At 45.5% G+C, this 12,834-nt stretch overlaps 1 protein-coding gene across 1 annotated transcript; it reads left to right on the top strand.

Annotated features, from left to right (window-relative positions):
• The first annotated feature begins 2,161 nt into the window (after window positions 1-2,161).
• Chchd5 (coiled-coil-helix-coiled-coil-helix domain containing 5) lies at window positions 2,162-6,009 on the top strand. The gene is made up of 4 exons (XM_031371864.1): window positions 2,162-2,345; window positions 2,689-2,829; window positions 2,906-3,071; window positions 5,825-6,009. Coding segments are annotated over exons 1-4 (333 nt in total). The 5' UTR covers window positions 2,162-2,343; the 3' UTR covers window positions 5,849-6,009.
• Window positions 6,010-12,834: the final 6,825 nt, after the last annotated feature.

Below are 12,834 nucleotides of genomic sequence, written 5' to 3' on the forward strand. Positions count from 1 at the left end.
TTAACCTTTGTATGCATTTCTCAGTGCTTGTTAGGGTTCTGTGTGTGTGCTTGTGTATAACATCTTATACAGCTGTACTGTTCCCTGTGTTTGAATTTTTTCATAAGGAAAACACTTTGAATTGGTTGATACTTCCCCCTTGTTAATAATAGCTCAGCTTTAGACCTGGACACCCTGTTCTCTGTCTCTTCCCAATCCTGTCACTGGGGAGGGATACTGTGCAGATCTAGTGTCACAGATGTTTGTGTTTTAAGGGTCTTGTTGAGGGTAGGATTCACTATGAAGCCAAATTTGCCCGTGAACTAGTCACCTCCCTGCCCCAGCCTCCAGAGGATGAGAATTATCAATGTATCAATACCTAGTTACGTTTTTTTTAATTAACTTTTGATCTTAAATTGTAGGTTCTTGACTAAGAAATTGATGTAACATTAAGACAACCCAAGTGCTTACTCAGATTTTGCCAGTTTTATGTGTTCTTATGTATAGATAGCTGCATGGATGGTTATCCTGTGTAAATTGCTGTTACTCAAGGGACACATTACTACACAGTTTCTCCTGTTATGCCTTCTCTCATTATCTCTAACCCTTCAACATGTTCTCTATAATTTCAAGAAATACGTGTAAATAGAATCATAATGTTATTTTCTGAAACAGACATTTTAAGTTTGTGCAAGTTGTATGTATTAGTTCATGCCTTTGCATTGCTGTATAGTACTCCAAAGTATGCGTAGACTACTTGTACCATCCACTTTGAAGGATTGTTTCCAGTTTGAGGCATTAAGAGATAACGTTTCCCTAGAAGGCCACATACATGTTTGTAGATACAAACTTCTTGTATCTGGGACAAACATTCAAGAAGCAATTATTGAGTCATAAGATAGTTACCTGATTTCATAAGAAATAGGGAAGGGGCTGGGGGGAATGGCTAAGTGAGTAAAGTGCTTGCAATGCAAGCAGGAGGACTTGAGTTTTGGATCTCCAGTACCTGCATAAAAGGCATGGCGGGGCACACTTGGAATCCCGATGCTGGGATGAGGAGGAGACAGGATCCCAGGTACTCACTGGCCTGCCAATTCAAGCTCACTGGTGGGCTTCAAGGTTCAGGGACACCCTATCTCCATAAAAAACTTCAGATGTAAAGCAATAGAGGAAGCCACCTGCCGCTGACCTCTGCCTGCACACGCAGTTGTGCATCCTCACATTCTCACATGTACATCATACTCTTGGTCCCTAGTTTCCTTTTTCTGCTCCCTCTTAGCAGCTCCTGATGTTTACAGCTTGCCTGTCCTGGTGCCTTCTCTCAGACTAATAACAATTCCCTTGAGCGTCCTAAATGAGTACATTTTAAAATTCTTTGAATGAGCTCTCAAAAAGGGAACCTCAGTAACCAAAGCACTCTTGAGATCTTCATTTCTCAGATCCGCTTCACTTCAAGACTTAGAATTATTTAGTTGTCTCCATTTGATTCTTAATGACTCTTTTGGCAGAGCAACCAGACAAAAGACAACTAGAAGTGTGGAGTGTCATGTCTCCCCAAAAGTGTCACTGAATAGTATGAAGGAGGCCACAGCAGTCATCCTCAGTTTACAACTGCATGCTAAGATGGTTACCGCCCATTTTCTCTAGTCTTAGACCTCCCCATACTTGGAGTATTTGGCCTTACAGGGAAATGAACTTCCAGGTCTAGCCCTATAATCTGAAGGCAAGTGTGGAAAATTACAAATAAATTAACTTGTCCATGATTGCAAGGAGCAAGCAATAAAACCCACTCTCACCCTGCCTTTACCACCTATGCCCGGAAAAGGACATGTCTGAGTGAATAATCGGATGAGAGGCCCAATGTGGCAATTAAGGTCATTCCTTTCCATCACGTTGGAACTAAAGTCAGGAGGAGAGTATGGGGTGGCTTAAAGCCGATGTTAGCAGCTCAGCCTGAGCTGAGTGTTCCTAGACTCAGCAGCAGCGGGCACAGCTGCCGCCCCAGCCGCAGCGTGTGCAGTGCCATGGTCACGCGGGCCGGTGGCCTCTAACTCCAGCGGGGAAGGTGGCAGCGCGAGCAACTGTGAATTTGACCTACGGCCACCACAAGCCGGAAGTAAATAAACTAAAGTAGCTGACGGACCGGAAGTAGTTACAGGGCCCGCCTCCCGGATAGGCAGTGAACCGGAAGGCAAAGCAGGACACAGCCATGAAGGCTGAACGTGTGTGGGACGAGTGGCGGGGACGCTCGGCGACCGGAAGAGTGAGGCCAGGAGGTCTGGGTTGGGAGCCGCCACGACAACCTGATACCGGAAAAGGCGGGTCTCTTCTCCCTGACTGATCGGCGCCTGAACTCGCCCGGAGATGTGAGTTACAACTCCCTGTAACTCTAGGTCATGCTTGTCAGGCTGCGTGATCCCCAACGGGAAATGACTGCACTCAAGACTCTTGGGAGATACTCCAAGCCTGCCTCACAATAGCCAGACTTTGTTTTAGGACTTCCACTATCTCCCCGGAAATCCCACCTTGTTCCACCACGCTCAGGGATGGGTGCTTATTTCTGCCCCTCGTTGGTTGTCCCTATCACAGTATCCTTAAAATTCCCATACCCAGACTGGATCCCTAGTCCAATCACAGGCCAAACTCAGAACTCTTTCTTGCCTACTCTTGAGATTATCTACAGTTTACCCTGTTTACCCTGTCTCGCAGGCAGGCAGCCCTGGAAGTCACTGCTCGATACTGCAGCCGGGAGCTGGATCAGTATGGCCAGTGTGTGGCAGCCAAGCCAGAGTCGTGGCATCGAGATTGTCACCACCTTAAGATGAGCATTGCTCGCTGCACGTCCTCCCAGTGAGTGTAAAACTGGGGGGCTAGAGGGTGCCAGGCAGTGGGGTTTGAATGCTTCAGGGTCTATAATGCCCCACAGCCCTATCATCCGCCAGATCCGACAGGCCTGTGCCGAGCCGTTTGAAGCCTTTGAAGAGTGTCTCCGCTTGAATGAGGCAGCAGTTGGCAACTGTGCAGAACACATGCGCCGCTTCCTGCAGTGTGCTGAGCAGGTGCAGCCACCGAGTTCACCCACAACTGGAGAGGTAAAGGAGGCTCACTCGATCATGTCTTTTTTCCCTTCACAACTCCCTTGATTTTCTAGTTTAAATACCTTCAAGAACTAGTCCCAGCCCCATTCCCATACATAGCCTTGGCTATGCATCCAGAATCCAAAAAACCATGATTCTTTGTCCCCAAGTTGCAGCCTCTACTTGACTACACCTTTCACAGTCCTCCTCTGCCAGGGCACTTGCCCCAGCCTTTCCGTGTCTTGCCTGACCCTCTTGTTTCCATATAATGACCTGAATTCTAGTCGTGATAAACCCTTGCTTAAAACTCTCTGGTGAGCTGGGCAGTGGTGGCACTCGCCTTTAATCCCAGCACTTGAGAGGCAAAGGCAGGTGGATTTCTGAGTTTGAGGCCAGCCAGGGCTATACAGAGAAACCCTGTCTCGAAAAATAAAACAAAAAAAAAAGCCAAACTCTCTGGTGGCTTCTGATTCACACTGGAACAAAGTCCCTGATTCTTACCGCATCCCCTATGTTCTTTCCTTCCTTGGTCCCTGTGTCCCCTTCACTGCTTTCCAGCTGTGCTGATAGGGGTGAGGGGGTGAGGAGGAGAGATGCACGGAAAAGGATCTAGTTACTGTACACAATACATAAATACATATACAATATGTCTGAGATACTTTAGTAATGTTTTATAGTATAGTATATAGTATATATAGTATAGTATTGTTAGTATAGTATATGTTAATGATGGGGCCATTAAGAAAAAGTCTTAAAATGCTCTGGGATTGGCAGAAATGGAAGAAAGAGTGGGAAACCTTCCCTTGCTGGACCACTCCAAGGGAAAGTTCACACCTTTAACCACCCTCATCTGAGCACCTCCGTAGGGTCTCTGTCCCTGCAGCTCTGCCTTTTCTTTCTCGCCTTCTTCCAGCCTAAGCATGTTGGTTCATCTTGTCCTTTCCAATCCTGTGATAGTCCCAGAATGGTCTCAGAGGAAATCTTAGTGTGTTGGCTTCTGCACAGAAAGCTCTGGGTGATGTCAGTTCTATCAGACCAGCTCTTACCCAAAGCACAGCCTGCATCCCCGGTGACCTGGTCCCACCTTTCCACTCTCCACCTCTAGCTCCATCCTCAGTGGACAAATGTACAGATGCTTAAGAGCATATCCACCTTGCTTAATCATCTCCTGTCTAATTCTTAGTCTGTGTACATGATATGTCTCCCAAAAAACTTCCTCTCTTCCCCCATTCCTATTCACTCACTGGCTTCTAAGCTCCACCAGCTCCCTGCATCCCGGGTCACATCCTACCATTTCCCTTGTATCTCATGCTTTAGGAGAGTTCTTAGCTAAAGGTTAACCTCTTATTATGTCTGATAGTCATTGGGTATTTTTGTTGTTGGTGTTTTTAATAGAACAGGGGTAGATAAAAGATTTAGGTTATAAGAGTAGAAATGCCCAGAAGACTTTTAATTCTCCACAGGGAATGCTCAGGGATGGTTGCATATTGTCTAATTACTAATTACTTAGCCATCTCATAGGAATATTTTTTTCTTTCAAGTGTCTTTGGCATCTGGACATTAAAGCTCTTATATTCCTTTTTGTTTTGTTTTAATTTTATATGTATCAGTGTTTTTTCTGCATGTATAGTAGACCATGTGTGTGCAGTGTCCATGGAGATCAGGAGAGGGCTTCAGATCCCCTGGAATTAGAGTTTCTGTGGGTGGTTGTGAGCCACCATCCGGAGCTGTCAACTGAACCCAGGGTCTCTGCAAAAGGAGCAAGTGCTGAGCCATCTCCTGAGCCCCTCTTCCTTCAAGGTTGTCTTTCTTGGCAAGCAGCCGTCCCCTTCCCAGTCTCCTGTGACCCCACAGTTCCTCTTCCCTGCTACTCAGAGAGCTTTCAAAAATGGACATTAGGGCAGGGAGGTGGCTTGGCAGGTAAAAACACTCGCTGCTGAGTTTGATAACCTGAGTTCTATCACCAGCTCCTGCAGGTTGCCCTCTGCTGTGCACACAAGCATCTCCACACAAGCATCCCCATTATAAATTAGTAAATGTAAGAGTCAAAAACAGAATGGAAAATAGGCCACCTGTCTCCTCTCCTGCTCGAGGCTCTCTAGTGCACCAGGAAGGGCAAACACCGATCCCTCCACTGCCCTGCTTCTTCATGCCTATGACATCACAATTTTCCTCCTAATTGGGGGCAATGAGATTTAGGCCTCCTCTCTTCTCTGATCTTCACATGAAAATGCCCTCATCTACCATGTGACATGAAGGCCTTCATGGGAGAGCTCGTGGTTCTGTTGATGGTACATAGAATTTCCTACCACCTGGTTAGTTTACTTCTTTGCACATCTCTCCCTCCCCTTTTGAAAGGAAGATTCCTACAGTGAGAGATGTTTGCCTACTAGGGCCTCCATACCTATAACAATGCTGAACATGCCTGAATCCTAGCACTTGGAGGCTGACCTAGAAAGATTGCCATGAGTTCAAGCTAGCCTGAGTTCCATAAGCAAGTTCTAGATCAGCCTAGGGTATTGGTGAGTTCTAAGCTACCCTGGGATAGAGTAAAACCCCTGTCTCTTGTCCTCCTCCAAAAAAAAAAAAATTGAAAAACAGCACAGTACCTTCCAGCTCTGTGTTTTGGCTTATCCTGGTCAACTGGTTCTCATGGCAGGTGGCCAAGGTCCCCACTTGGCACCTTTCCCTCCAGACAGCTGCTGTGTCTACCTCATTCCCCCATCAGAGGTCTCAAGGCCAGTCAATGCCATATGTTTTCTCCACAGGCACAGCCCCTGCCTGCCTCCTGACAACTCCTTGGACTTTGAGAAAATGGACATGAGTGACCATCCCACTTGATGTCCTCGTCTAGAAGAGTGACAAGAACTTTGGAGTCTTGAGGCTCCTGCTGTGTCTGCCTCTCCTGGACATCAGGACGCTAGATAAATAAAGACTGAGTACTGGGCTCTGATTCCAGCCTTCAGTGTTGGAAGGGGGAAGAAGAGAGATGAGGGAAGCTTGCTCATCCATCCCCCAGCTTTACTTGGTCTGCCAAGTAAGCGCTCAGGAGGGGGCAGCGTGCTCTTGTTCTAGGCTTAGGAGTAAGATGACTCAGGCAGCCATCCCTTGTCCCTGCTGTCTGTGCATTGGAGATAGGCTTCCTTCCCACTCACAGTCAACCAGATGAAGTCTAGGCAGACCTGAAGTCATTACGTAAACCTAACTGGATTCAGATCCAACAGGAGTCTCCCTGAGTGCCCGGGTTCTGGTGTGAACCACCATGCCCAGCTTTCTTCCCTCCAGAACTAGAGATAGAGACAACCCATAACTGCACACATGCCAGTCAAATATGCCCTGCCTACCCTTTAGCTGCCAGCCTACATTCACTACACCTTAATACTGTTTTCTTGAGAGGTGGCAGAGGACCAATAAGTAGCACAACTTTTCCTGCTGCTGAATTAGACACAGGCTTTGGGCAGTGGACATAGCAACACTAATCTTATTATTGAAAACAACGGTGTGGAGGCAGAAGCGAGACATAAGGATTAGAAGTTCAAGGTCATCCTTTGCTACATAGTATGAGGCCAGACTGGGCCACCCGAGGTCCTGTCTTGTTAAAGAAACTTTAAAAATTGAAAACTGGGCCGGGCAGTGGTGGTGCACACCTTTAATCCCAGCACTTGGGAGGCAGAGGCAGGTGGATTTCTGAGTTCAAGGCCAGCCTGGTCTACAGAGTGAGTCCAGGACAGACAGGACTACACAGAGAAACCAAAAAAAAAAAGAAGAAGAAGAGAAAAGTGGAAAGCTGTAGCTTGGAGGCCTCCTCACTGGGTTTTCACTTTGGCTTAATTAGCGATCTCCCAGAAGCCAAGTCTCAGAATGAGGCACTGATGGTATAGTCTCAGTCTGAATCCAGAAGTAGTGGGAGGGCATGGGGAAGGGAGACAAGAAGACAGCCAGTTAAAAAATGCATTACCAGGGTGACAAGATGGGTCAGTGGGTAAGCATGCTTGCCAGCACCCCTGAAGGCCCGAGTTTGATCCCATGACCCACATGCTGGAAGGGTAGAGCTGATTCATACAAGTGGTCTTCTGACCCCATACATGCTCCATGGCATTCCCGTTTCCCACCCCCAGTAAAGCAGATGAATAAAATGTAATTTTTGAAAGTGCACTATCAAGCTGGTTACCACTGTCAAAAATGAGACCTCTGAGGATGGCCAAGAAGAACTTAGCTACTGTGTATAGAAAATTAGTGTGTTTACCAACTCCCCATTTGTCAAGGAGGGCCATTGTCACAGGCACTGAACCTCTGGCATCTCTGTCCATGTGGATCAGCATGCTATCAGAGAAAGACAGCAGGTAAAGAATGGAGGAATCAAGAACCGGAGCGATCTGGCTTAGTGCTACCTTCGTAAGAACAGAAGCGATCCGGCCCGTGCAGATCTGAGTTAGTACTGCCTTCCTAGTGCTCGTACTAACAGCTCTTTGGTTGCCCACTGACTCCCCAATATGGTCAGTTCATGAAGAAACAGTCCAGGGTACAGAGGGCAGAAAGCCCAGGGGTGGCATTCCGATGTAACTGCTAAGGAACAGGCTAGAAGATAATTGGGAGCAGCCTGATCGATAGCAAAGTATAAGATGAAAATGGCATTTAGTATTGATGGAAGGATATTAAAATCTTTTCTCTTTTTTTTGCCTCAGAAAGTTAGGGTCCATTTCTATTCATATCTATGAGGTTCCATGCAGTAAAAGTACCATTTGCAGTTGACAGGAACTTGTGTTTTGAGAAATTGATAACACTAACCCACATGGTATCCAGGTAACCTGTCATAGCCTGTCACTTTCATGTCAAAACACTTCAACTTAAATAATATATTTGTAAGATTTAAAATCTTAATTTGTGCCAGGCAGTGGTGGCTCACGCCTTTAATCCCAGCACTTGGGAGGCAGAGGCAGGTGGATTTCTGAGTTCGAGGTCATCCTGGTCTACAGAGCGAGGTCCAGGACAGCCAGGGATACATAGAGAAACCCTGTCTCGAAAAAACAAAAACAAAACAAAACAAAATCTTAATTTGTATCATGCTTATCACTAGGGTTGCTATTTTTGTACTTTCCAGATTGTTAATATCAACCAATCTCGTAAACTTTATTTTAGGGCAGCCTCATGTATCCCAGGCTGGCCTTGAACTCACCATGTAGCCAAGGAAGATTTGGACTTCTTTTCTTCCTATCTCTACCTCCTAAGGGCGGGGACTATATGAATGTGTCCCATACCTAGTTTATGTGGTATTGAAGATCCAAACCAGAGACTGCACACACTAGGCAAGCACTCTACCAACTGGCTGTATCCCCAGATCAGCAACAGTTCCTCCTGTAGACTGTCCTCAAGATGTCAGAGATCCCTTCATCTACAGAATCTTTGGCCCCTCCCTTGAGCTGACTCCAAAAGTAACCAGCCACTTGAATTCCAAGATTTGTGTCATGGCTTAGAAAACAGCCTGACCCATTGGAAGTTTCCTCTGAATATTTACTTTGAAAACAGAAAATTGTTGGCTTAGGAGTCAAGGTGGAAGGAAGTCCTATATAGTCAAAATTGCAGGACCTGCCAGGCCCTATGTGGGCTGCAAGACTGGAAGAAATAGGTCAGAGAGTGTGAACAGCAGGTCTCGTAGCCCTGAAAGTGCTGCCTGGGATCTGATGGCTCTGCTCCCAGCTCATTTTCTTGGTCTGTGGGTTGAACTCTCTCTTGGGCTTTGGGGCATGTTTTCAGCACAGCTTGTTTTGTTTGAGTGGACTTTTGCTCCATCCTCCTAAGAGTGGGGTAAGGACCGACAAAATGGAGGTCCAGACTACAGTTTGGACCGTTTTTATATGAGCTGTCAGGACTGCAGGGTCCAACCCACTGAGAGGGGAACCCTCACAGGCACTGTGCTGTTTATTGCCTTCTGTTGGCCCAAGCGTTCTTGACACCTCACACATTACAAGAGTGGAGACTTCACTTCTGGATGACATTTGGCTGTAAAGAATCTGCTTATGGCCGGGCGGTGGTGGCGCACGCCTTTAATCCCAGCACTTGAGAGGCAGAGGCAGGCAGATTTCTGAGTTCGAGGCCAGCCTGGTCTACAGAGTGAGTTCCAGGACAGCCAAGGCTACACAGAGAAACCCTGTCTTGAAAAAACAAAACAAAAAAAAAAAAAAAAAAAAAAAAAAAAAAAAAAAGAATCTGCTTATGTTTAAGCAAACACAACATTATGGTGTTTTATTTCTCTAGCTGTGTCTGGTTTGGTAATTTTATCTTCTCTGGGAACTTATCACATTATCTATGATTTGGGGTTGCCATAAGTCTGTTCACAATATCTATGTCATCCTAAGGAACATAGCATCTGTACTGCCATCCCTCCCCTTGGAAGTAATATTTAGAGGCTCTTCGCTTCTTCCTTTATCAATACGAACAGGAGTATATCAGGTTTATTGACCTTTCTCTATAATTTGTTTTTAGCTTTGTTGATCTTCATTTGGGCTTATATTTGTTTGAGACAGAATTCAGAATGGCCTGAATTTACTGTGTAGCAAAAACTGACCTTGAACTCCTGATCCTCTTGCCTTGGATTACAGGTGTGTGCCACTACTCAGTTTGTACCTTTTTGAGATGAATGTTTCAGGCATTTCCTTTACTGAGATATATTCATTCCATTCCTTACAAAGAATTTTTTTTTTTTTTAGTTTTTATCTCTTTATTGGTAGTGGATTATTTAGAAATTCAGAGATATATTTCTTAATTTCTAAACATATGGGAATTTTTCTAGTTATCATGCCTAATTAAATTGGTTTGGTAACATCTTTTACGTTTCAGTCTTTTGAAATTTGTCACAGCTTTATGGCTTGGCAGAGGCTCAGTTCTGTTAATGTGCCATATGTGCTTGAATCATAATCTCCTCGTGATGCACTGTCTTAGTTAAGGGATGTGAGACAGGGATTCAGGAGATGATCCCAGAAAGCCTTGGTCGTAGAACCATGGGAAGTGTGACCAGGAAGGGAAAGATATCACCAAGCAAACTGTCACTTCAGGCAAGAACTTAGTTCTCTGGGGACTTCCGGGAGACAGAACACTCTCACTCAAGGGGTGAGGAAAACCAACCTCCACCATCCCTTTGATTGAGGACAACTTCGTTAAGGACTTTAGCTTTTGTTCCCAGCTACTTCCTGCTGGCCATACTTGCAGGCAAAAAGAAGGCGTCAATCAACCAAATGGGGACCGCCTCTGTGATTGCTATCAGCCACTAAATTCATTTCAATTGTATCTAGCATCCTGGCTGCTATGTAGCCCCTCAGCTGCCATTGCCCAAGCCTGTCATAGCTGCCACAGATGTGGCCACTATCACCTTTCCCATCCTTCCTGCAGTCACCAATCACCCTGTCCCACCATGGCCACCACTGGTGAAAAGATTTTGATAAATCCTTTAAAGTACCTGACTCACTTCACAAAGAATGCCAAGTAGCTGTACTGGGCATGAAGGGTCGGAAATTACTGGGAACAGTGGTGGAGTCAGGTAGCAATGTTAGGGAAGATATGCTGGCGCGGATGTGGCTTTTAAGACAACTATGTTCAGAACTCCAAGAAGGCAAATGTTCCTGTCAATGGGATGTGGGTGTAAAAAGGTGGGAGGTGTCAGCCAGGAAGCAATTCATGTCTTCAAGAACCTCAATTTTACCTTTGGTGGTACTCAAGACGAATTTTGTGCTGCTATTAAATATACCCTGTTGAAAATCATAATCACTATAATAATGATAATATTTTTCAGCACTGAGTAAGCCAATGAGTACCACCAAAACTTTTGGGAAGACAGGGTGTCAGGGTACATACCTGTAATCCCAGCCACTGACAGACTGAGGTAGGAGGATTACAGTAAATTTGGGGCCAGCCTAATCAACCTAACAGGCTAGCAGGGATACACACCAAGACCCTGTCTCAAAAACAAAGCAATAACAAAAAGCTGTTCAGAGGGAATGTGTGCAAATAGAAACCAGATTCTCTAAGGCAAATCAGTCTTGAAAGAATGAATGCTGGCTTCTTTTACACAGCACACTGATTTTTAAAAGCCATGATGTACTCATGCCAATTAAGTCCAAATCTCTTGGGATAAGACCCAAATTAAAAAAAAATTGTAATAATCCAAGCTTAAAAACTGATTCAATATGCAGCCAAGTCTGAGAACCACCACTCTGATAAAATTCCTCAGTTTTTGCATATGTGTGTGTGTGTACGTGTGTGTATGTGTGTGTGAGTGTGTGTGTATGTATGTGTATGTATGTGTGTATGTGTGTGTGAGTGTGTATGTGTGTGAGTGTGTGTGTATGTGTGTGAGTGTGTGTGTATGTGTGTGTTTGTGTGTGTATGTGTTCTTTTTCCTAGAAATGTACTCCTAAAGGATGTTCAACTGATTCCGAAGTTGCTAAAAACAAAGTCTGCAGGGTGGGCGATGTCTGGGAGTGTCATAACAAGGCTGGGATCATAGGCATGTACCACCACGCTTGGTCAAATGCCACTTCTCATTGACTTGGAAGCACTTGCCTATGCTGTGCACTTGTGAGAGTCAGTCTCCATTTGCACTGCTGTGTGTATTTTGAGCACATACTATCTCATGTGCTGCTTTATGTTGTGAGGTGTGAGATCTTTGGTTATTCTCTCAATCCTAATCCGTTTGTACAAATATCTCCACTCATCAAATAAGCATCATCATCATCATCATCATCATCATCATCACCATCATCATCACCATTACCACCACCACCACCATCATCACCACCACCATTACCACCACCACCACCACCACCACCACCACCATCACTTTGCCTTTGTTTTCAATGACATCTGAGTCACGCTGATACAGTCTCCTTAGGGTTCTCATTTCACTATTTAAATCAGGACATTTGCAGTATTGAACAACTAAGTTATTGTTGTCTCAAGACAGAACGCAATAGTTGACCCCTAGTCAGAGGTGACCTGTTGACACAGAACTCCAAGGTAGTTAAGTTATGCATGGTATCACAGCCTTCAAAACGGCACTGCAATGGTTGGTTCAGTATTGTAAGCCACAGAGAAAACCAGCTATGGCGGCTTAAGGTAAGGAATTTCTGGAGTTTAGCCACCACCACCACAACATCCACCACAATCTTCAAGCAGAACCCAAAAGTTCTTAGAGCAGCCCCCAAAATCCAGCACAACTAGGTTCCTACTTCTCATTCCTTCCCACTCTCATGCTCTCCCAAGATCCCAGGCACATGACCCTTTTCTACTCTTAGAACACTCTGGCCTTCAGCCTGCCTCATGCCTTGTAAGATGTTAGCTTCACTACCCATCTTCCCTACCAGCAGGAGACAAGAGGGCTGGAGTCTTTCTCTGGTTGGTTTGCTAGTATATCAAAGACATTTGGAATAGTGAATGTCACACAGTAAGTGTTCAGAGTTCTTTGTTTTAGCTTTCAGAGACAAGGCATTGGCAGGTAACCTAGGCTGGCCTTGAGCTCTTCACTCTCCTGACTTGCTTGGATTACAGGTGTGCGCTGTCATGCCCAGTTGATAGAGACATGGTCACCATGCCCTTGTCAGATCCCAACATGGGGCAGGGCAAGAAGACTCTGGACTAGTGATGGCGTGATAGTGAGGGTCTGGGGTCTAGAAAGCCACCGCTTCCTCTCACTTCCTGCTGTAAGTGGTTCGTTCCAGCATTCCAGCAAGCTCTTCAAGGATGAGCTCATTGCCTGGGGCAGGAGGAATCAAAGGAAGTGCAAAGC

This window comes from Mastomys coucha, unplaced genomic scaffold (genome assembly GCF_008632895.1).
Source record: "Mastomys coucha isolate ucsf_1 unplaced genomic scaffold, UCSF_Mcou_1 pScaffold15, whole genome shotgun sequence".
NCBI lineage: Eukaryota > Metazoa > Chordata > Mammalia > Rodentia > Muridae > Mastomys > Mastomys coucha.